This window comes from Ursus arctos, unplaced genomic scaffold, assembly GCF_023065955.2.
Source record: "Ursus arctos isolate Adak ecotype North America unplaced genomic scaffold, UrsArc2.0 scaffold_6, whole genome shotgun sequence".
Lineage (NCBI taxonomy): Eukaryota > Metazoa > Chordata > Mammalia > Carnivora > Ursidae > Ursus > Ursus arctos.
Genome location: NW_026623078.1, coordinates 23,260,858 through 23,285,715, shown reverse-complemented (window position 1 = coordinate 23,285,715; position 24,858 = coordinate 23,260,858). Strand labels below are relative to the sequence as shown.

The 24,858-nt window shown below is 38.6% G+C and overlaps 2 protein-coding genes across 2 annotated transcripts in view; one reads left to right on the top strand and one right to left on the bottom strand.

The window, feature by feature from the left end:
• The window catches only part of MTFR1 (mitochondrial fission regulator 1), a 63,961-nt gene extending 55,109 nt beyond the window's left edge, over positions 1-8,852 (bottom strand). The window contains 1 exon segment of the mRNA XM_057307665.1: positions 8,778-8,852. The gene's annotated coding sequence lies outside the window, so the exon portion shown is untranslated.
• An 8,942-nt stretch (positions 8,853-17,794) lies between these two features.
• The window catches only part of ARMC1 (armadillo repeat containing 1), a 36,438-nt gene continuing 29,374 nt past the window's right edge, over positions 17,795-24,858 (top strand). Inside the window, exons 1-2 of the mRNA XM_026516416.4 lie at positions 17,795-18,018; positions 23,518-23,738. Coding sequence (XP_026372201.1) covers positions 23,556-23,738 — 183 coding nt within the window. The 5' untranslated portion in view covers positions 17,795-18,018; positions 23,518-23,555. The remainder of the gene's footprint in view (positions 18,019-23,517; positions 23,739-24,858) is intronic.

Here is a 24,858-nt window from a genome sequence, read left to right as displayed (position 1 = left end):
AAGGATTATTCACCACAACCAAGTGGGATTTATTCCTGGGCTGCAAGGGTGGCACAGCCTCCACAAATAATCAATGTGATACACTACAATAAAAGAAAGGACAAGAACCATATGATCCCCTCAACAGATGCAGAAAAAGCATTTGACAAAGTACAGCATCCTTTCTTGATTAAAACTCTTCAGAGTGTAGGGATAGAGGGAACATACCTCTATCATAAAAGCCATATATCAAAAGCCCACAGTGAATATCATTCTCAATGGGGAAAAATTGAGAGCTTTTCCCCTAAGGTCAGAACATGGCAGGGATGTCCATTCTCACTACTGTTGTTCAACATAGTACCAGAAGTCTTAGCCTCAGCAATCAGACAACAAAAAGAAAAGGCATCCGAATCGGCAAAGAAGTCGAACTCTTAACTCTTCACAGATGACATGATACTCTATGTGGAAAACCCAAACGACTCCACCCCAAAATTGCTGGAACTCATTCAGGAGTTCAGCAAAGTGGCAGAATATAAAATCAATGCACAGAAATCAGTTGCATTTCTATACACTAACAATTAGAAGAAAGAGAAATTACAGAGTCTATCCCATTTACAACTGCACCAAAAAACCATAAGATAAATTACAATTGCACCAAGAAAAACCATAAGATACCTAGGAATAAACCTAACCAAAGAGGTAAAGGATCTGTACTCAGAAAATTATAGAATACTCATAAAAGATACTGAGGAAGACACAAAGACATGGAAAAATGTTTCATGCTCACGGTTGGAAGAAAAAAATTAAAATGTCTATGCTACATAGAACAAGCTATACATTCAAGGCAATCCCTATCAAACTACCATTAACTTTTTTCACAGAACTGGAACAAATAATCCTAAAATTTGTATGGAAACAGAAAAGACCCTGAAAAGCCAGAGGAATGTTGAAAATGAAAACCAAAGCTGGGGGCATCACAATCCCAGATGTCAAGCTACATTACAAAGCTATAATCATCAAGACAGTATGGTACTGGTACAAAAACAGACACAGAGATCATTGGAACAGAAAAGAAAACCCAGAAATGGACCCTTAACTCTGTGGTCAGCTAATCTTCAACAAAGCAGGAAAGAATATACAATGGAAAAAAGATACTCTCTTCAACAAACGGTGTTGAGAAAACTGGGACAGCCTCATGCAGCAGAATGAAACTGGACCATTTTCTTACACCATACATAAAAATAGACTCAAAATGGATGAAAGATCTAAATGTGAGACAGGAATGCATCATAATCCTACAGAACACAGGCAGCAACCTCTGTGACCTCAGCCGCAGCAACTTCTTAATAGAGATGTCTCCAAAGGCAAGGAAAACAAAGGCAAACATGAACTCCTGGGACTTCATCAAGGTAAAAAGCTTCTGCAAAGCAAAGGAAACAGTCAACAAAACTAAAAAATGGAAACCTATAGAATGGGAGAAGATATTTGCAAATGACAATACAGATAAAGGGCTGGTATCTAAGATCTATAAACAACTCAAGCTCAACACCCAAAAACCAAATAATCCAGTCAAAAAAATGGGCAGAAGACATGAACAGATACTTCTCCAAAGAAGACATACAAATGGCCAGCAGACACATGAAAAGAGGCTCAACATCACTCGGCAACAGTGAAATACAAATCAAAACCACAATGACATACCACCTCACACCAGTCAGAATGGCTAAAATTAGCAAGTCAGGAAATGAGAGATGTTGGTGAGGATGCAGAGAAAGGGGAACCCTCTTACGGGGTTGCTGGGAATGCAAGCTGGTATAGCCACTATGAAAAACAGTATGGAGGTTCCTCAAAAAGTTGAAAATAGAGCTACCCTACAACCCAGCAATTGCACTACTGGGTATTTATCCCAAACATACAAATGTAGTGATCCGAAGATGCACCTACACCCCAATGTTTATAGCAGCAATGTCCACAATAGCCAAACTATGGAAAGAGCCCAGATGTCCACTGACAGATGAATGGATAAAGAAGATGTGGTAGGGCGCCTGGGTGGCTCAGTCAGTTAAGCGTCTGCCTTCCTCTCAGGTCATGATCCTGGAGTCCTAGGATGGAGTGTGGCATCAGGATCCCTGCTCAGTGGGGAGTCTGCTTCTCCCTCTGCCCTCTGCTCATGATCTATCTCTCTCTCTCTCAAATAATAAAATCTTTAAAAAAAAATAAAGAAGGAAAGAATATGTGATATATATATATAATGGAATACTACTGAGCCATCAAAAAAATGAAACCTTACCATTTGCAACGACACGCATGGAACCAGAAGGTATTATGCTAAGTGAAATAAGTCAATCAGAGAAAGACAATTATCATAGGATCTCACACATATGTGGGATTTAAGAAACAAAACACGATCATAGGGGAAGGGAGGGAAAAAAAATCAGAGAGGGAGACAAACCCTGAGAGACTCTAAATCCTAGGAAACAAACAGGATTGCTGGATTGGAGGGGGTTGGGGGATGGGGTAACTGAGTGATGGACAGTAAGGAGAGCACGTGATGCAATTGGCGCTGTGCGCAAGACTGATGAGTCACTGGGGAAAAAAGTAAAATAAATAAGATCCCACTCAGAAGTTAAAAAAAGTAATTAATTAATTAATTTAAAAAAACACTAAACAAAGTCATTAAATAAGGGAAAAGAGTAAGAAAAAAAGAATCAAACAGAGAACTACACAAACAACCAGAAAATTACCAGAATTATTCCAGGGATGCAAAGATGGTTCATCATCTACAAATCAATCAATGCATTACACCACATTACAAAAGGAAAGATAGAAATCATATAATCATCTCAATAGATGCAGAAAAACCTGACAAAATTCAACATTCATCATGATAAAAGCAAAAAAAAAAAACCTCAACGAAGTGGTTATAGACAGAATGTGTCTCAATATAATAAAGGCCATATATGACAAACCCATAGCTAACATCATACTCAACAGTGAAAAGCTGAAAGCTATTCCTCCTTAAGACATGGATGCCTACTCTTACCTCTTTTATTCAATAACACTGCAAATCTTAGCCACAGCAATCAGACAAAAAATAAAAGACATCCAAATTGGTAAGGAAGAAATAAACTGTCACTATTTACAGATGTGATACTACATATTGAAAACCCGAAAGACTCCGCCAAAAAACTATTACAACTAATAAGTGAGTTCAGTAAAGATGCAGGATACAAAATTAATATACAAAGGAATCTGCTGGGTTTCTATACACTAATACAAACTATCAGAAAGAAAAATTAAGAAAATAATTCCATTAAAATTACATTAAAAAGTAGAAAGTACCTACAAATAAATTTAACAAAGGAGTAAAAGACCTGCGCTCTGAAAACTATAAGACATTGACAAAAGGAACTAAAGATGACACATAAATGGAAAGCTACACCATGCTCATGGACTGGAGGAATTAATATTGTTACAATGTCCCTACCACTCAAAGCAATCTACAGATTCAATGTGATCATCAAAATTCCAATAGCATTTTTTCAGAGAGCTAGAACTGATTCTAGAATCATTTAGAAATGATTCTAAAATTTGTATAGAAGCACAAATTATCTATAAAAATTGGCTACAAACAATCTTAAGAAGAACAAAGCTGGAGATTCCATACTCCCATATTTCAAACTGTACTATAAAGCTACAGAAATCAAAACAGATGGTACTGGCATAAAACCAGACACAAAGATCAATGGAACAGAATAGAGATCCTATAAATAAGCCCACACATATATAGTCAATCTATAACAAAGGAGGCAAGAAAATAAAACAGGGAAGAGACAGTTTCTTCAATAAATGGTGTTGGAAAAACTGGACAGCTACATGAACAGAATGAAACTGGATCACTTTCTTACACCATACACAAACGTAAACTGAAAATAGAAGACTTAAATGTAAGACCTGAAACCATAAAATTCCTAAAAGAAAAAACAGGCAGTAAACTCTTGGACATCATTCTTAGCAGTATTTTTTTGTATCTGTCTCCACAGGCAAGGGTCAAAGTAAATATAAACAACTGGAACTACATCAAACTGAAAAGCTTTTGCACAGCAAAGTAAACTATCAAAGAGAATCTGCTGAATGGGAGAAGATATCTGTAAGTGATAGATCAGATAAGGGGTTAATATCCAAAATATGTACATGCAACCCCACATCAAATTAAAAAAAAAAAAAAACTCCAATTAAAAAATGGGCAGAGGACTTGAATATACATTTTTCCAAAGAAGACATACAGTTAACAGACACATGAAAAAATGCTCAAAATCACTCATCATCAGGGAAATGCAAATCAAAGCAACAATATCACCTTATACCAGTCAGAATGGCTAGTATCAAGAAGACAAGAAATAAAAAGTGTTGGCAAGAATGTGGAGAAAAAGGAACCTATGCACTGATGTTGGGAATGTAAATTGGTGCAGCAACTGTGGAAAACGGTAAGGAAGGTCCTCAAAAAAATTAAAATAGAAAATACCATACAACTCAGTAATCCCACTTCTGGGTATTTACCTAAAGAAAACAAACCCACAATTTGAAAAGATATAGGCACCCCTATTTTTATTTCAGCATTATTTATAATAGCCAAGATATGGAAGCAACAGATGGTTAAAAAAAAAAAAAAAAGATGTGGTATACACACAAATACACCAGAATATTACTCAGCCATGAAAGAGAATGAGATCTTGCCATATGCGACAACATGGATGGACCTAGAGAGTATCATGCTAAGTAAAATAAGTCAGAAAAAGACAAGCACCATATGATTTCATCTATACGCGGAATCTAAAAAAAAAAAAAAAAAAACACAAATACAAAGAACAAACTGGTGGTTGCCAGAGGGTGGGGGGTCAGGGATGGAAAAAAAGGGTGAAGAGGAATGGTTGGTACAGGCTTCCAATTATGGAATAAGTCATAGGAGATGAAAGCTATAGCACAGATAATATAGTTAATGGTATTATAATAGTGTTGTATGGTGAGAGTAGCTATGTGTGTGAGCTAGCAGAACACATAGACTTCTGGAATCACCAGTTGTACCCCAGAAACTAATGCAATATTTAGTGTGTCAACTATACTTCAATTAAAAAAACAAAAAACCTACATTGTAATAAAATTTTTAAAATATTGATGGGCAATTAATTTCCTTTTCACAGAGTTCTAAACATTTAAAATACAGATGTTCAGGACACCTGGCTGGATCCATCATTAGAGTATGCAACTCTGGACCTCAGGGCTGCTAAGTTCAAGCCCCACACTGGTGTAAAGATTACTTAAAAATTAAATCTTAAAAAAAAAAAAACGGTTTTTGGTTAGTGTATTTTATGTCCTTAACAAATCAATCTGCCTATATCATGATCATGCAGATATTCTCCTCTTTTTCAGAAAGTTTTGTTTCATATTGCACATTTAGCTCTAGATATACCACAAACTCATTTTTATGATTAGCAGGAAGCTGGAAATTTCAGTTTTCCATATGTTCGGTTGCCTCAGCACAGTTTACTGCAAGGACCATCTAAACCTAATTCTGGATACTTTTCTTTGTAACACTATTCTATTTAATTATCATAGCTTTGTAATCAGTTTTGATATCCAGTGGCCTAAGTTCTCTGATTTTGTTCTTCTTCCGATCATTATTGCTTTTAGTCTTATATATTTTCATATTAATTATAGAATCATCTCTCAATTGCCACAAAACCAAAACCTACTCAAATTTAATGAGAATCACAGTAAATTTACAGATCAATTTGGGGAGAACTGACACCTTAACAATATTCAAACTCCCAATTTGTTAAAATTCCATAACCCCCATTTTATTTAAGTCTACTTTAATTTTTATCACATTTTAGTTTTCCACTTAAAGGCTTTGCAAATATTTAATTAGATTTATTCCTTACTATTAGCTTTTTAAAGCTACTAAAAGTTTTATGGTTTGTATAATTTTACTATCTAATTTGCAATAAGTACTAAATAGTTCTGATAAAGTATATTCTCAAATTTTTATGATAACCATGTCACATTTCCAAATTCTGTATCTTCTTTGTCTTTTTCCTGGCTTTACTGAATTGCTCAGAACTGTTGACAGTAGTCACTTTTGTCTTCTTTCTTAACTCATAGGGGAAATAAATATGTCATCATTAAGGAGGATATATATAACTTTCATGGAAATCCTCTTCATCAAATCAAAAGTTCCCTTTTCACCATTTTAAAAAATCTGCGTAAGAAAACAAACTTGTTCAGGGCACCTGGGTGGCTTAGTCAGTTAAGAGTCTGAGTCTTGATGTCAGCTCTACTCATGAATTCAAGCCCAGCGCTGGGCTCCACGTTGGATGTGGAGCCTACTTTAAAAAACAAAACAAAACAAAAAAACCAAAAAACTTGTAGAAACTGACATTTACCAGGACTTCAGAACCACACTCTCTTTTCATCCCCCTTTTTCAGGCTATTTGTTTTTCTCTATTCCTTGCCTTATATCCGTAAATTCAACAGTTACCCAAATCTATAGCCTATATACCCCCCAGGTCAAGTCACTAATCTTTTCACATCTCAGGTGAAGCCATCTTTGATAGGGTCCAGCTCACTCTTCCTATGAGATGGTTGCAATCAGTGAGTCCCTGTTTTGCTCAAGTTCAAACTCCTTAAACTTGGCACTCACATGTTGATTCTAATTTTACTTCTAGACTTTTTAATTAATCCCCTACAGTAGGAATTCTAAACTCCAATTTAACTGGTCTTCCCTACTGTTCTCTGAAAAAGCCCAGTGGTCTCTTTCTAGTTCCTTACTCCTCTAACATTATTTGATGAAGATACTGTCTTAGAAATAGTATAAGAGGGGCACTGGGGTGGCTCAGTCGGTTAAGCATCTGCCTTTGGCTGGGGTCATGATCCCTAGGGTCCTGGGATCGAGTTCCGAGTCAGACTCCCTGCTCCGTGGGGAGTCTGCTTCTCCCTCTCCCTCTCCCCCTGCTCGCGCGCTCTCTCTCTCTTGCTCACTTGCTCTCTCAAGTAAATGAAGTCTTAAGAAAGAAAGAAAGAAAGAAAGAAAGAAAGAAAGAAAGAAAGAGAAAGAAAGTATAAGACTGAGAAGGGATACAGTTTAAAATATTCAATATAAATAGCCAGTACATGACAAATGCCAAAGGAAGTAGAGACTATTCATTGATGTCTATCTTTTCTGGTTTTCTTTCCCTTTAACTGGTTCTATACTATAAAAATTGTAAACACACTTGTATTTATTGATCTACATTTACGTACTTTCATTTTTAACTTAAAATTCAATTGCATTAACCTTTTACTGTTTGAAAGAAACAAAAAACCTATCTTACTACTGTACTAGTAAATTCCAGGGTTGTTTTTTTTTCCACTATGGATTTATAGCTCAAAAGAAATGATCCACAGCAGTTACATTTATTCCACAATTCTTAGGAAATTTAATTATGCTTAAAAAGAGCAAGAACTTGGCACTGACCAGGGTTAATATCCTAAACCTGACCCCTCAACCCTCTACTCCCCCCTTATTTATATCAGTGTGACCTTAGGCAAGTTGCTTAGCCCCGTTTTCCTTCATCTGTAAAATGGATAATACTTCACACGGCTGTTGTAAAAAACTAAATGAATAGGTTTAAGCAATTTCACAGTGCTTCATACATACCAAGAGCCATATAAATAGAAATCATCAATATTAGTATTACTGCTAAAGAGCAATAATGCTACTGCCAAGACTAGACTATTTGTAACGTTCGTTTTTAATGATTTTGAAAACCTGAGCACAGGGTAGTGAAACCGCACTGTTGGAGAACTGCGGGGATTCTTGTAGCGCAAAATCAATTTGCGCCGTCTACACATTCATGTTTGCCTTATTTTACTCAACCCCTCTAGAAGGCAAACGATTAGAAAAACAGTATAATTACTGAGTACAACAAAGCCACAGAAATATCTAAGAGAGATTAAATGTCTGGGATTTGCTTGAATATAACCCGTGGAGAGGGAGCAAGCCCGGCCATGTGTTGACAATTGTTAAAATTGGGTGAAGGGTTCGCCAAATTCGTTATACCATCCTCTCGACCTCTGTACTGTCTGAAGATTTTCATAATAAAACGTGTTTTTAAATGCACAAAGGTCGATCTTTTGGGGGGGGGAGCTTAACGCAAAATCCTAGTTAGGTTCCGGAAGCTACGTTGGGAAGTACTGGGAGGCGAAAAGTGAAACAGCAACACAAGCCAGGTGAGACTGGTCAAGCCTCCCAGGCGAACCAGCAAGCGCGCGTCTCCTCCCAGAATCCCTGAGGCCCGGGCCGGAGGCGCACCCGCGGAGGCCGGCCGGTCTAATCCCGGGAAACAGCGCAACGACCAAGGCAACCACCGCAAAGGGCTTCCTTTCTGGGACCGCCGCCTGGCGGCTGGCGAGCGAACTGTGTAGGCTCGGAAAGACGGACCTAAGGGCCGGGGGAAGGGGGGGGGGCGAGTCCCAGCCTTCAGGGCCAGTCGGCCGACTTCCCTCCGCTCCGCCGGAGCTCTAGCCCCAGCAGAGCCCTCAGCCACCCCGGCTGCCCGAGAACGTCTTCGCCTCCCTTCGGCCGCGGCGCAGACGCCCAACCGGCCCATGGAGCCCGCCGTCCTCCCCGCATGCCCGAACCGGGGACTCCTTCATCTTCTACTTTGTTACCAGGACTTCCCACCGTCCTCAGGCCTGAGAACGCCTCCTCGACCCCCCTCCCCCGCCAACCGCTTTCTTGAGTCCCTAGCCCAACTTACCTCGGCCTCGCGGCACCTCCTTCAGCGTCTCCCGCTTCCAGCTTGGCTATCCCGGGGAGTTACTGCCAATCACCCAATCTCCGCCCCAAATCCGGACCGGACTGACCAATCAGCTACTTTCTCCGGCCCGGAGGCGGGTACTGAGAGCCAGTGGGGTAAGAGAAACGACCTGCCCACAGACCTGCAGCTACCTCCCACAGGGAGGGTGCGCAAGCGCGGTGCTCGGCAGGAGGCGGGCGGTTTCGCGTGGACGTCGCTTTGTGTCTTCACGGCTCTGCCCTGGAAAGTACTTTGTTAGTAAACCCCATTTTTGAAGTGTGTAGCAAAACCCACATTCTGAATGTAGCCATAAAGTGTGTAGCAAGACCCACATTCTGAAAGTAGTCACAAGTGTGTATTACCTTGAAAGAAGCTGGCAGTTTTAAGCCCTTGTTAATCTGACTTACGTTGAGTCCTTTTATCCCACGCCATTGAGATTTCTGTTTACCCGGCAGATCTTCCCACGTGAACTTCATATCCCGGGTGTGTTTTGTTTAGGGGGGCTGAGGGTGCGAGGTGTACAAAGAGCATGGATGAAGATTTTACTGTCTTCAGTTCCACTGTTTAGTCTGATTCGTGGTACACATGTTTTTTAATAGTTGAATATTCTGGGACACTCCAGATTTCAAATAATACTGCCATGAAAATGATCATTACATCTATAGCTAACAATACATTCAGCATTGTAACTTGTGTAGGCTCAATAAGAAATTCATATGTAGAGTGAAAAACCTGTTTTAAGTATTTCTGTATGGTTTTTAAAGAGGCCGTTGCTGATTGGCTGTCTCTCTTACCCTCCCTTTGTAATTGATCCCACAGGTCACTCAGCAGACACCAGAGCTATGGTGGTTTTATCTGGGGTGCCCAAGTCTCTTCCTGGCGAGGACTTCCCAACTTCAGCAAGAGCATTAATTCATTTACTCAACAAGGACTTGTTGGGGCCCATTATGACAGTACAAAGATTTTTTTAAAGGCTTGAACCACACCCTGTGAGCCTCCGGGCTAACAGGAAGACAGAAACACAAACTTACTTAACCAAATATTAAAATGGAGGAATTTTGGAAGCCTGGGAGACCTGCCTAAGCCAGCCCAAGGGCTCAGGGAACACTTTCTAGAGGTGTGTTTCCTCTGAGGCTTGATGAAATAGTTGGTGCTTCTGAGCTAAAGGAGTGGAGGCAAAGGGTAGCGGCAAAGTTTGTTTCTTCTGAGATCTGTAAAGGGTGGATTTACTGAGGACCCAATGAAGCTTGTCCTGAGACCCCCTGACTTGCACCAGCCCTTTCCAAGACCCAAGAAGAGACCCTAGCACTGAGTTCACATGGTCGTATGTTGTTTTTTGCTCTTTCAAAGGAAGATGTTTTGAAGCAACCTTCAAAAAGATTGGTTAAAACGTGCCTTTTTTTCCATTTCTTTTCACATTTCTCTGCATGCTAGGCATCCACGAGTGACCCTGGGCATTTTGGGGATCTGGGTGAGGGAAAGAGGATTGAGTTGAACTTAGGTTTCTTTTGTGATTAGTTCTTACTGACTCTCACTATGTTGGATGTCTTCCCAGAATACTCCTAGCCATACTGTATGCCATCTCACAAAGGGCCTATGGATGTGTCTCATGGCACCTGGCACCAGAAGTATGTGGCTGGCGGAGGAGAAAGGGTGCAAAATGTGTTGAGTGAGAAAGTAGGGGAAAATCTTCCAGTCATCGTACTTGAAATTATAATCAGGGTGCTTCACTTTTTGCTTTCAATAAACTTTATTTTAGAATAATTTTAGATTTACAGAAAAGGTACAAAGATAGTTCAAAATTCCAATTTACCCCCCCACCCAGTTTCCTCTAATGCTAATATCATGCATTATCATGATGCATTTACAAAATTAAGGAGCCAACATTGGTACATTACTATTTACTAAACTCCAGACTTTATTCAGGTTTTATTAATGTCTTTTTTTCTGTTCCAGGATCCAATCCAAGACGCCACATTGCATTTTAGTCATCTTGCCTCCTTGCTTAGACTCCTGGTCTGTGACAGTTTCTCAGTATCTCCTTGTTTTTCATAATCTTGATATGACCATGAGAATTTTGAGGATTGCGGTCAGATACATTATAAAATATGTCTTGATTTGAATTTGTCTGCTGGTTTTCTCATTAGACTGGGGTTGTAAGGTTTGGGTGAGATACCACACATTGAGATGCCCTTCTCATCACATCATATCAGGGGGTACATGATATCAGCATGATTTATCTCTGCTGATGTTAACCTGACCATGGTAGTGTTTGCTAGTTTCTCCACTGTAAAGTTGCATTTTTTTACCCTCTTTCCATATTCTCTTCTTTGAAAGCAAGTCACTAAATCCTACCCACTCTCAAGGGTCATAAGAGATTAAGTTTCAACTCCTGGAGTGGAATATCTACATAAATAACTTAGAATTCTTCTCAAAGTAAGATTTGTTTCTTCTGCCCATTTACTTATTTATATTCAATCATTTATGCATAAGGAGTCATATATATTTATATTTTGTTTATATTTTATATATACAACGTCTCTTAGTGGACAAAGCTAGGAAATATATTATTACCTTGTTTTAATTCTTTGTTTACATCTCTGTGATAGGTAACTTGTAAAAAAGGCCCCCATTGATCCCTGCCTCCTGGTATTCACACCCATGGGCAACCCCCTGTTAAAGAGGGTGGGTTTGACCTACTGACCTCCTTCTAATGAATCAAATACAACAAGAGTGATAGTATGGTAATTACAAAGTTAGGTTAAAAAGAGCATGGCTTTCATCTTGCTTGCTTTCTCTTGGTCTTTCCTTTACACTCTCTGAGAGAAGCCAACTGCCATATTGTGAGCTGCCCTATAGAGAGACTTATGTGTTAAGAAACTGAGGGAGGCCTCTGGCCATCAGCCATAAAGCAACTGAGGCCCTCTTTTCATCAGCCTCTGAGAAACTGAATCCTGCTAACAGACATGTGAGTGAGCTTGGCAAGAGATCCTCTCCCAGTTGAGCCTTGAGATGACTGCAGCTCCACTGATACCTTGATTGCAGTCTTGTATGAGACCCTGAACCAGAGACCCTGAGCTAAGGCACATATGGATTCTGCATGCACAGAAATTATGAAACGATTATTGTGTTAAGCTGCTAAGTTTTGGAGTGATTTGTTAGGAAGCAATAAATAACGAATACAATTTCTTTCTTCTCTTCAAGATTAATGGTTCTGAAACTCCACTTTGGAGAGTATGTTTAAAAATACATATGCCCAGACCCCCTCCCTGAATCTTAGGTGATTGTTTTGTGCAACTAAGTTTGGAAACTAATGTAAAAGGTTACAGCTCAATCCACTGGGGATTTTAGGAGAAAATGGACTTTCCTTCTTTTTAGTGTATCTGATCCTGGAGTTCCTCACCCAAATAAATGGCTCAGCTTCCTTGGCAGAATCTAGAATAACTGAAACTTCAGTAGTTATTTATTGAAAAGAGAAGAAATTATCAGAGTTCTCTCTTACTCACTGTGCAGCCTTGAAAAAGTCCCTTGACATTTCTGTGCCTCCAAATTCCTGACAGATTAAAGGACTATAGAGCCATTGTTTAGGCAGAGATTTATCCATCATTAAGTGTATTTTGGGCAATAGAAAGGTGACCAAGGTCAGTTGTGGGCCAGTTTCCTTGCAGATATTTAACAAAAAGGTCAGATTTCCATTTGTTTATGTTGGTAGATGGTAAGGCTGAATTCTCTCATGGAAGGAATATGGGTCCAAGTCAGACCCATATTCAAAATATGCCTCGCCACTTATCAGCTGTGTGGCCCTGGGCAAGTCATTCAAGCCTCCCCAGGTCTCAATTCCCTGGCCTGCACAACGGGGAAAAGAGCTACCTCACAGGATAGCCCTGAAGATTGATTGCATAACATTTGTAAAATACTAAGGGTAACACTGGTTTATCACAAAGACCCAATAAATAATACCCATGAAAGACAATTAGTCAGCTGTGTGGTATGATCCAGTGGTTAGTAAAGTAGGGGACAGACAAATGTCCAAGTATGTCCATCAGCCTGTCTCACATTAGGTTTAATGACAGTCCCATTTGGTGAGACAGGTTGAATAATCTGCAAGCTTTAAACATTATCTTCCCAGAAAATCCAGACCCTTTCTCTCTACTTTAGCATTTTTTCCAGCTCCGACTGCCCATCAATAGAAAATATAACACATTGAAATGGGCCTTAAGAGGTTCTGAGTTAGAATCCAGAAAAACCTAACCGGCAAAAGACCACTGGGTAGTAGAGTGAAGTGCCCACGTGACGGGCACTTTAAGACAAGGTGAAGCTGGATGTGTCATTTATTAGCTAACTGGTCATCTTGAGGCATGTTTGTAAAGAAAAGCAGGTTGAATGCTTGTTTCTTAATATTTACCAGTTTTCAGAATAATTATTACACATCAACTATCTTGTTACCCTGAAATAGAATACGTATAAGAAAGAGTTTTAAGGCTTGGTTTGATTCTCCATTTATTTACCAGTTTTCAGAAAAATGAGTTGGTTCCTTCAAATTCTCTGAAGGTCATCAGTGATATTTCTTTTCTTCTTTATCTTTTCCAGTATCAGTAAGCACTCAAGTATTTTACCATTACAAATTAGCTCTTATCAGATCTTTTCTGGAGAGAATTTTATACAGAGAGAAGTGGGACTAGATGCACATTTATGGAACATCCTCTAGACACTGGGCTAGGTGTTCTCCCTTACACTATTTTTATTGTTGATTCCCACAGCAGTCTTGGAAGGCAGGTGCCATGATCTCTGTTTTTTAGAGGAAACTGAGGTCCTCAGTAGCAAAGTGACTAGTATAGAGTCATAGAGCCAGCAAGTGGTCAAAATCAAGATTTGTCTGATCCAAATGGCACCATGTAGCTTTTCAGACGCTGAGTCACCAGGTAGGGGCTTACTGGTTACTTCACCAACCTCCTATCTTACCTCTCACCATATACCCTCCTCAGGATATTTATATATTTCAGGATATAACTGTTTTGTGACCCCAAGTTTATCACTCATACTTGCAAAAGCAGTTCCTTGAAACTGCTAAATACCACCTAGATTTTTGTGGATTACATTTCATTTACATATATTATTTTACTTGATGAAAATTTATCATATTATATTTCGCCCCCCTTCCCCAGTAAATTTAGTTTATTTTTTACTTTTTTTGTGTGTGGGGGTACCTGGGTGGCTCAGTGGGTTAAGTATTTGCCTTTGGCTCAGGTCATGATCCCAGGGGCCCGGTATCAAGCCCCCTCAACAGGTTTCCTGCTCAGCGGGGAGCCTGCTTCTCCCTGTCCCTCTGCTGCTCCCCCTGCTTATGCTTTCTCTCTCTCATATAAATAAATAAAACATTAAAAAAAATTTTGTGTGTGGTGGGCTCCTACTCTCTCAGATCCTGTCCTATATATTCAGGTAATATAGGCTGAAAACCTAGACTGTATCTTTCTATATATTTTCCATGCTCATAGAATCATATATAGATACACATTTATATAAGCATATGTAGGATAGGATTTGTTTCTAAAAATCAGGTAATAGTATATATATACTTTGAAGTATATTTTATCACTTAACATTGTGGAAATCCCTCAATGTCTCTTTCTATAGCTCTCATTTCCCTTTCTTAAAGGTTTTCTAATATATTTTTTATAATAGTCCATGGCCTATAGGTATACCATTATTTACTAAAACATTCCACTATTGATATGCATTCATTTGATATTGGGTTTTTTTACTGATATTGTTTCGGGGCTTTTTGCCAATATAAACAACATTACAATAATCATCTTTGTTCTATGACTTTATGTACTGACGCTTTTTATTTCTATGGTTTGGAATCTTGAGGACAGCTGAGTCAAACAGTATATTATCTTTCAGAATAGATTTTGCTGAATTGCTTTTTTAAAGTCTATGATAATTTACATTTCCACAGCAAAATCTGAGAGTTCTCCTCCTACCCATTATTCCTGCTTGTCATTTTGATTTTTTGCCGGTCTGATCAGCATCGTGATTATTCCCTTTGTTAAATTAATTTGCATTCCCTTATTACAGGTGAGTTTAAATATCTTCATGTTTATTGGCCACATGGACTTTTTCTTGATTAAATACTAATTTTTATTCTTCACCCAATTTCTATAGGGTTGTTTAATCCTTTCTTGACATTTTGTGATCAATTTTTGAATGTTAGCCTCTATCCACCGAGTTGTAAATTTATCCTCATATCTATTGTCTGTTGACATTGCTTATGTATTTTTTTTGCCACACAAAAAATTGCTTTTTAAAACAAGTAGAATATGTCCATTTCTTTCTAACTTCTGAGTTTTTAGTCTTAAGGTCTCACCTCCTTCTATAGTTAGTTATATGTAGTCTCCAGGATTTTCTTAAAGGATTTTTGATATTTTATGTTTTACAGTTGAGTTTTTAATCCACCAGGAATTTAAGTTTTTTGGTAAATAACACATATAGATACAATTTTATTTTCATTCAGATAAATGCAAGTGCTTTTATTTATAATTATTTCTCATCCTCTAGCATTTTATATTTTGACATGTTTTTTAGTCTATATATTAGTTTGATAGTATGTGTATAGAATTTATGAATAAATAATATACATATATCAGAGCAGTGTGCTCAAAACGTTTTTAAGCTGAAAGCAGTACTTCATCAAAATGTTTTGGAAACCACCATACTAGATCATAAACTCCCTGAGGACAGTAATTATGTGTTCTTTTATTTTTGAATCCATTGTTAAGACAGTCTCTAGCACATTGTATGTGTTCTGAAAATAGTTTTAAAATAACTGAATAAATGAAAACTGCCATTATCTGATTCATGGGTCTTAAGCAATACAGCCAATGAGAAACTTGACATTCCAGCTGTGTCCTGTGGCAAGATATCTGAGGCTAAGAACAAGCAATGACTCATAATAGCAGATAGTATAACTTTATTGGTGTCAAGTTCATACATTTTTAATATGGGAATATAAATTCTTAAAACCTTAAGAGACCAATCCTTGGGCTTGTAATTCATAGGTGCTTATGAAATTGTTAATTATTTTTTTGTGACTACAATCCCTACCTTTAAGGCCAGTCATCTAACTCTCTGTAATGGCAGTTGGCGAGGAAGAATTAATCGTCTCAATATTTAATGTCAGAGGCACGATTATATTTAATTTTAGATTTTGAACTACCAAAAGACAAAGACACCATTAAACATACATTCTAAACACTACCAAAAACGTAGGTCATCAATTACTAGTTGGGAAAATCCCAATTGTCTTCTCCCTTTCTGATATACAAATCAACCTTACAAAAAAAAAATAGCAAGTTGTAGCCCCTGGCTGGCTCAGCTGGTGGTGAGTTCAAGCCCCACATTGGGCATGAAAACTACTTAAGGAAAAAAAAAGCAAGTTTCTGTGTTATTGCATTGTTTTTGATAAAAATACTGAACAAAATTTCATTTACTCAATCAAGTGGATTATGTTTAACCTGTGTTCTTTGGACTTCCTATATTTACTTTCTTACAGCTTTTTTTTCTTATGGTAAATGTATCACAATCTCCTTTTTCCCTTTTCCTTTCTTTCCCCCCAGTTCCAGCAGTTTGTTGGTCTGGTTGATTATTACACTTTAGGCTGGTGCTTCTACCGCTGGACTTTATGCATCATTTCTTTTTACTTTTTGTTTTACACTCACTATTCACTTACCACCACTCCCTCTTCTGACTTTTGGAAACAGAAACCATGCCAGAGCCTTGTTTTTCCTATAGGTCAAATGGTGTGAAAGGGACCTTTTCTATTCCCCTTTGCTCGTATTTTCTTCTTGAGATTGTTAGAAGAGGATAACCAAAAATAAGGAAAAGGAAAGAAATTTGAGAAGTAACTGAATTTTAAATTCACTTAAGAATCAAAGTATTGGACACAATTGCATAGAACACAGTATGGATTTTTTTTTTTTTTTTTTTTAAAGTAAGCTCTACACCCACCTTGGGGCTTGAACTGAGGACCTGGAGAGTCTCATGCTCTACGACTGAGCCAGCTAGGCGCCCCAGGGATATTTATTCTTACACATTCTCTTTCCTCTTTAGAGGCCTCTTAAATTCCTTGAGACTTTAATACATGAGCTACGTGGCAAAATCAAATTGTGAAAGAGACTCTACGCTCCATTCAGTGAAGTTATTGGGTGCAATGGATGCATTATTCTCAGACTGGCCTGTGGAATTTAAATTACACTTCTATTTAGAGGAGTATCTTTAAAAACCAAGATCTATACTTAAGCAAAACAAGACCGACAGTGACTAGCACTGATAAAAGTAAATAAATCCTTACTATGATAAATAGAAGACAATATAAAAAAAAAACTTAGGACGAATTTGACAAGATTCTCTGCCTATAAGTCCCTTTCCCTTACAAGAAAAAAAAATCCTTCCAAAAAGAAGTTATTATTTAAAACAAACAAAAAACTGTACTATGCAGACTTCGCGCTTAGGAAGACCGTGAACACTAACAAGAAATGAACGCAATCCAAAAATCACCTAACATAGGGCTGACGTTCTTATCAAAACTCAAAAAACCTTAATAAAGATTATGAATTAAGACTCACAAAAACGAACGAAATATCACGAAAATACTTTATTAGACCTGAAAGAGCTGCCAGAGAAAAACGTACCGTTTGAATTTCCGAACGCAGGAGCAGACACGTTCTTTTAGCGCCGGAAAGCTGGGAATTGTAGTCGGGAAACTGCAACAGTTTCTCCGCCACATTCAAGTTTCTTTGCTTAATGCTTAATGGACGGAGACCCGTTCGGTCCAAGATCAGTGTTCCTGGGCTCTCATTGGACTCTTCCGTTCAACACTTTGGGCATTTCCCTAGGTCACCAATGAACGCTTTAGTCTAAGAACGCCTTCACGTACTGGACGTCTTATCTTCGCGTTGGAAGGGCATCAACCAATGAGAGGGCAGAACTGACGGATGTTGCAGGGTCATGGGGGAGACTCTGTACAGCCTTTCCCCGCCAGCGTCCTCGCTCTGGCTTCTCGAGTTAACCCGGTCGTTTGCCATCGCTGAGGCCGCGGCTGCGCACGGAAGGACCCGCTGTGCGGCTTCTGGGTCCCTCTACCTCATTCGTTGCTGTGGCCCTGATGGTGCGGCAGGCCCTGGACTCCTAAAGCTCTGGCGCGGTATGTAAGGGTCCATGGGTGGCAGACAAAGCGGTGGAGCCAGGAAGGCCGCGGAGAGCGGCCCCTGCATCAAGTCTGCGAGTCGGCCTGGTCCGAGGCGCTCTCCGCTGGCCTTCTCCGGACCCAGCAGTGTGTCCCATCAAGCGCTTTAAAGCTCCCTGCCCCGATGTGTCCTTTGAAAACGTTAGCGGTGTTCATTTCCTTTCCATCCCCCGCACTCCGATTTTTTTACGAACCCTAGCGTTAATTAATGGATGTCATCTTACTTCTTCATGTCTCCAGCTTGTTCTTTGGTAACTGTTTTGTGCAGCTGCATGCCTGCCAAGAGTGGAAGGACATTGTTGTGTTTGTCTCCATTCAAGAGAGATCAGTATTCACATCCCTGTATTTTAATAACTTCTTGGAGGCCTTCGTGCAGTTAGCAACTCCTTTCGTGATAGTGCACTGATGTGTTAGGGAGCTGCAGAATATACCCCAACACCTGGTGGAATAGAAGTACCGCAGGATCAAGTGTTGTTCTTGTTTGGTAGTTATTGGCGCTCGCTTCAAGTTCTTATTTTCTTGATCCTGACAATCGCTCAGGATTATTGAGAGGAAACGGAAGCTTAAGGAAGGTAACCCAACTTCTCGAAGAGTTACAGTTAGCTTCTAGTAAGGGAAAGCCAGATCTGAATTCAATGCGTACGTTATTTTTTAAAAACTTGCTTAACTGAATGTGGATTTAGGTTGTGGGTGTGTACTTTCTGCAGCTCTTGGTTGTGAGACACCTAAATCATTCTTTGAATTGAATGGTAAGTTTTGGCTGAAGAAAAGAAAATCATAATTATAGTCTCACATCTATCACCTAAATTCCCAGTTCCAGCAGGATAGGCTTCACCTGGGAGCTTTTTGGAAATGCGGAATCTCAAGCCTCACTCCATCTACTGAAGCAGATCTGCTTTTGAACAAGATCCCTTAAGTAATCAGAGTGCTCCTTAAAGTTTGGGGAGCATGCATTGTCTTATGATCTGTTTGTCCAAATTGAACTAAAGAGAAAATAAGAGGTATGCAGTGTATGCATTTGGGTTCTAATAGATGAGGAGAAAGTTTTTTTTCATGTTTTCCTCATTTGCTAGTGAGGCTTTGACTTTTTGTTATGTCTGTATTGGCAAGTTTAGCTTAGCAGCCAAAAATCTTAAAACAGGAAAGAATATTTAAAAAGTAATTAAGAACTAACTTGTAAGTCATCAGGTATTGATCTAAAAAATAAAATGATTGAGACAAGGGAGATGTTAAATAGTGCTGCTAACAAAATTTCAAGAACCTTCTGTTTATTCACAGATACTGTACACAAATTCTCCATCATTATTTCCCTCCAGTTTTGTTCCTTTGGTCAAGAGCTTCCATTTTCTTTCAGAAGAGTCAGTAAATTTGCTACTGCTAGTGGGTTTTTTTTTTAGTTCATTTGGTTATCTGATAATGAAACTGAAACATAGTCCCAAATTCACTTACTGTCATGTTGCACACTAATTATTCAGATGTTCCCATATTAAAAGGACATGCAGTTATCGACCACTGTAAAGTTTTAATTGCTCTTATTTGCACCAGGAGGCACACCTGGTGTGCTTATTAAAATCATGTGTTGGGCCCTACCTCCAAGGATTCCTGGTGAGGTCAGGGTATGGGCCTTGGAATCTGCATTTTAATAATCCCAGGTTATTCTGATGTAGGCTGTCCAGGTCCACATTTCTTGGCATTTAGTATTTTAAATGAAAAGTGTAACTAGAAAGTAAGCTTCTTTTTTTTTTTTTTAATATTTTATTTATTTGAGAGAGAAAGAGAGTGAGGGAGAACACGAGAGCGGCAAAGGGAGAAACAGACTCCCGCTGAGCAGGGAGCCTGATATGGGGCTCTATCCTGAGACTGTGGGATCATGACCTGAGCCAAAGGCAGATTCTTAACGGACCGAGCCACCCAGGCGCCCTGCAAGCTTATTTTCTTTTGAACCTAATGCAGTATTCGTTATAGAAGAAAAGAAGAGAGCTGTGTTGTTGTTGTTGTTTTTAACTAAGTTTTGGTTCATTGGTTGCTACAAAATTACTCAGATAAGTGTATTTAGTATGTTATTTGAAAATTATTTTGAGGGACGCCTGGGTGGCTCAGTTGGTTAAGTGTTTGCCTTCAGCTCCTGTTGTGATCCCAGGGTCTTGGGATCAAGCCCCGCATCAAGCTCTCTGCTCTGCAGGGAGCCTGCTTCTCTCTCTCCCTCTGCCTGCTGCTCCGCCCGCTTGTGCTTGCTCTCTATCTGTCAAATAAATAAAATCTTTAAAAGAAATTATTTTGAGATCTGCCAATTTGAGAATAAGAGAGGGTAAGATAGACTGAATACCAAAATGTATCATTTAAAAAACATTTTTTCCAGCCCAGGAAGGCTGACATTTTTATCAAACAACTTGAGGGTGTGAAAATGATATAATTAACACATAAAGACTAAATGTATCTAATACATGAATTGGCGGTAAGCTCTAACTTTTGTTTACCTGTTTCCATTTTGTCAGCTGTTCCATAGCTGTCTTATAAAAACTGCAATGTGAATTCCTCAATCCACAGAAATATTGATAATTTAACAGGATTCAGGCAATTCTCAGAGTAACTTGATAGTGGCAAGAATGTTAAATAAGGAAAGAAAAATGAACTCTAACACTGAGGAAGTCTCTCTTGAAGTTTTACCTAAAAACCTATTTAATTAAGGGGAGAAATAATAGCTTCTGTCTACCTTTCTTGCATCCATTTAAGTACCATAGGAAATGCAGTTCTTGACCACAGCTGCTGCCTCTGTTGTGTTAGGATTTTTGATGCCTTGTAATATTCCTGACCTTTTCCTTGGAAGATCCTGATCTGAGTCCTATCCTTGGCTGTGGGCTTTGAAAATTTGAAGTTTTAAATGTTTTGGCTTTTATTCATCTTAAGGGAACAGGAAAGGCCGTAACTTTTTCAGCATCATTCCCACTGAATAGTTATCTGAGGACTCCTTAACTAAAAATGGAACTCTCCAGTTCCACGGCCAGAGGTAAATGCAAAAGGACCTCTTCCAGTGTATTTGGTTCTTAAATGTAACTTGGCTCTTGGGCCTTTGAGCCAGTAATTGGTTCTTCAGGTTCCAATTTGGATAAGATTTGTGCTGGTGACAGCACATAAAGCTCATAGGTAAGGTGGTTTGTAAACAGGGATATTGAGGATGCTGAAAATAGAGGCACCTAAGAGGCAGCATGCCCCCCAAACCCATTAGTCTTGTCTTTGTGTGTTCAGTCTATTGCTTTTTTTGAAATCCGTTTTTAAAATGCCACAGTAACTATAATGTTTTCATTTTTTGAAAATAACCTGCCAAATACCATCTTGCTAAAGCCCTGTTTTCTGTGTCCTTTATTTTGCGTTTTCTTGCATACCTAAAAAATTTAACTATTTAATGTATTTTATCTTGAATAAAATTTCTTTTTGCCATGTGGTATGAATTAAACTTGCTTAGCAGTGGTTTTAAATTGCTTAGAAGTCATTCCAATACCATTCATTGAGTACTCTTACTGATTGATTTTTGGTTCCATGTAAATTAACACTTTATTTATTGAGCATTTACAATGTGCTGGGTACCAGTCTAAGCCCTTTCCATGTATTGTCATTTTATTTAGACAGTATACTTTTGATAGCTGTTGTAATTAGCCCTCTGTTACAGATGAAGAAACTGAGACAAAGAGTAAGGGATTTGCCTAAAATCGTATTTACCAAGCAGTGGGGCCTTGGTCTGACTCACTGAGAGCCTGCTTTCTTGCACTGAATGTATAAATAACTTTCCTGGAGAAGTATCTTTATACTGGACAGCCCCCCCCCACTACTGCTTTATTATTTATAGCTTTGTATATTTCAATACCTGGTAAGGCCAGTTCTGCATTATTACCCCCCCCCCCCCAATAGCCTTTAATAGTCTTTCTGGAGTTACAGAAAAATTTTGTCCCTCCCCTCCCTTCCCTAATTGGCATTGCTTTTGAGATTGGCACTAAACATACTCATTTATTCATGGAAAGTATTTACACCTTTATATTCTTACTAATAAGGAATATGCTGTGTAACTTAGTTAATGAAAGTTATTATTTTTAATTTTCTGCACATGTGAAAATTATTCCTTGATATTTTGTTTCTTTGGCTTTTGTATGTTTCGCATGTCCTATTTTCTAAAATATCCAGGTTTGCTTTTATGGGGGAAAATGTATGCAAATTTAAAAGGACTGTATGGAGGGGCACCTGGGTGGCTCAGTTGGTTAAGCAACCAACTCTTGATTTTGGCTCAGGTCATGATCTCAGAATCCTGGGATCAAATCCCACATCTCACTCAGTGCTCAGGGTGAGTCTGCTGGAGATTTTCTCCCTCTCCCTCTGCCCCTACTTCCACACATGCGTACTCTCTCTCTCTTTCTCATTCTTTCTCAAATGAATAAATCTTTTAAAAAAATAAAAGTACTGTGTGGAAAAAAAAATAAAAACACTATGGAAGGAAACAAACTGGGTTGCTGGAGGGGAGTCAGGTGGGGGGATGGGGTAACTGGGTGATGGACATTAAGGAGGGCACGTGATGTAATGAGCACTGGGTATTATATAAGACTGATGAATCACAGACCTCTACCTCTGAAACTAATAATGTGTTATGTATTAATTAATAGAATTTAAATTAAAAAAATAAAAAGACTATGGAAAGTGGAAAGACTTGATTAGGAGATAAGACTTCAGCGCACTTTTATACTCACTAGCTTTTGTCAAATGGGACAAATTATTTAACTTCTCTGTGACTGTTTCCTTATCTGTTAAATGAATTACTTCAAATTGTGTTCCATTTTTCTGAATAGGGCACACTCAGAGATGGACAGGTGTGTTTAGATTCAGTTCAGATTCACTGTGATCTCCCTAACTCCTGGGGCCTGACACACAGGGTGAGATACCCTTCTTGGCTTTTTGTTTTTGTTTTTGTTCACAGCGTTTTTTGACTCCCTCCTTTTTCCTAGGGGATTTTATCTTTTGTAAACCCAGTATGCTGGGTTCCGTTCATAGATGAATAAGAAAAAAAGCTTTCAGCTAGCCACCTTTCCCTGAGACACTTGTATTAGGCTCCAGAAATGTTCTAGAGGAAAAAAACACTGGCAGTGGTATAATTTGAGGTTATGTGCTTGAACTGTAAAGATCTTGTTTATTGTGACTTTAGCGTTAAAATATGTATTGCTAAAATGGAATTTATTGGAATATTGAAGATGACATATGTTCTTTAAATATTGTGCACGTAAATAACTTGATTTTTTTTTTTTAGCCAGCTTCTTATGTTCATTTTACTTAAACTGTGGAATTGCCAGTTCTCAAGTTTTTGTGCGATTTAGATTCATCTGTTTCTTTCTAAAGGTGTTGTAATCCTGATTATTTGACAAATGCCAGAATGTAACCTCAGTAGCCTAGAACTAATTTTGCAAATCGTTTCTACAGAATTCAGGAAGATTTTGTTCACGTGTATGGCATAGAAGATGAATTCTTCCTCCTCCACCATGAATGAAGAACCTGATGCTCTCTCGGTAGTTAACCAGCTACGGGATCTCGCAGCAGATCCATTAAATAGAAGAGCCATTGTCCAGGATCAGGGATGTCTGCCTGGGCTTATTTTGTTTATGGACCATCCCAACCCCCCTGTCGTCCACTCCGCTTTGCTCGTAAGTTGCCTTTAGTAATTTTAGTCTCACTGTTACAATTTTGCAATTCAGAAGAATTTGAAAAAGCGTTAGATGACATGGTAAAAAATTAAAAGTGACTATAGAGCAAATAGTAGTAAGTCTGTATTTCAGAATGTGCGAACTCGTGTGTGTGTATAGTCCTTTGACACAGATGGTCGCATACTACATACGTGGAATGTTCTGCAACTTCCTTTTTTCACTTAATAAGAAATCTTGAGGATTGTATCATTTCAATATGGATAGATACGTTAAGAAGACATTGTTTTTTTATTTTATAATACTTTAATTAAGGTCTGAATCACATACCATACAAGTCACTTATTGAAAGTGTATTATTCATTGGTTTTTGGTGTATTCAGAGTTGCAGAGCCATCAGCACAATCAATTTTAGAACATTTTCGTCACCTCAGAAAGAAACTCCTCTATCTGTTGCTTCCCAGCCCCCCCTAAGTAACCACTTTCTGTCTCTGTGTTTGCCTATTTGGGCAAAAAAAAATGCCTGTCTATTTTTTACATAAAGAGAATCATGTAATATGTGGTTTTCGTGACTGGCTTCTTTCATTGAGCATAATGTTTTCAAGATTCATGTATATTGTCACATGTCTAGTACTGCATTCCTTTTCATGGCCGAATAATACTCCATTGTAGGGAAATGCCACATTCTCTTTATCCGCCTGTTAGTAGATGGACATAGCACTTGTTTTAGTAGAAGATGGGAGGGAAAGATAAGGAAAGGAGCGGAAAAGAGAAGAACCTACAGGATCATAGCTAATAATGTAGAAGGAACTACCATGTTATGAGAAATGTGAGAACTAGAGAAATGTGAAAGAGCAATGCAAACCAATCAGGCAAATCCAGAATGTGATAATTTCTTGAGGACAAATAATCTGGTTCTGTGAACAGTAAATTACATTAAAAAGAAAGACAGTTGGGGTGGCGGAGAGGAATAGTGGTAGCTGTTAAAGATTGAAAGTGACTTAAGAGACTTATCAGACAAGGGTAATATGTGGACCTGATTTGGATCCTAATTTGAACAAATCAACCAAAAATGTAATTTTTTAGATAGTTCGAAATGAATATGGATCAGATGGTAGGTATT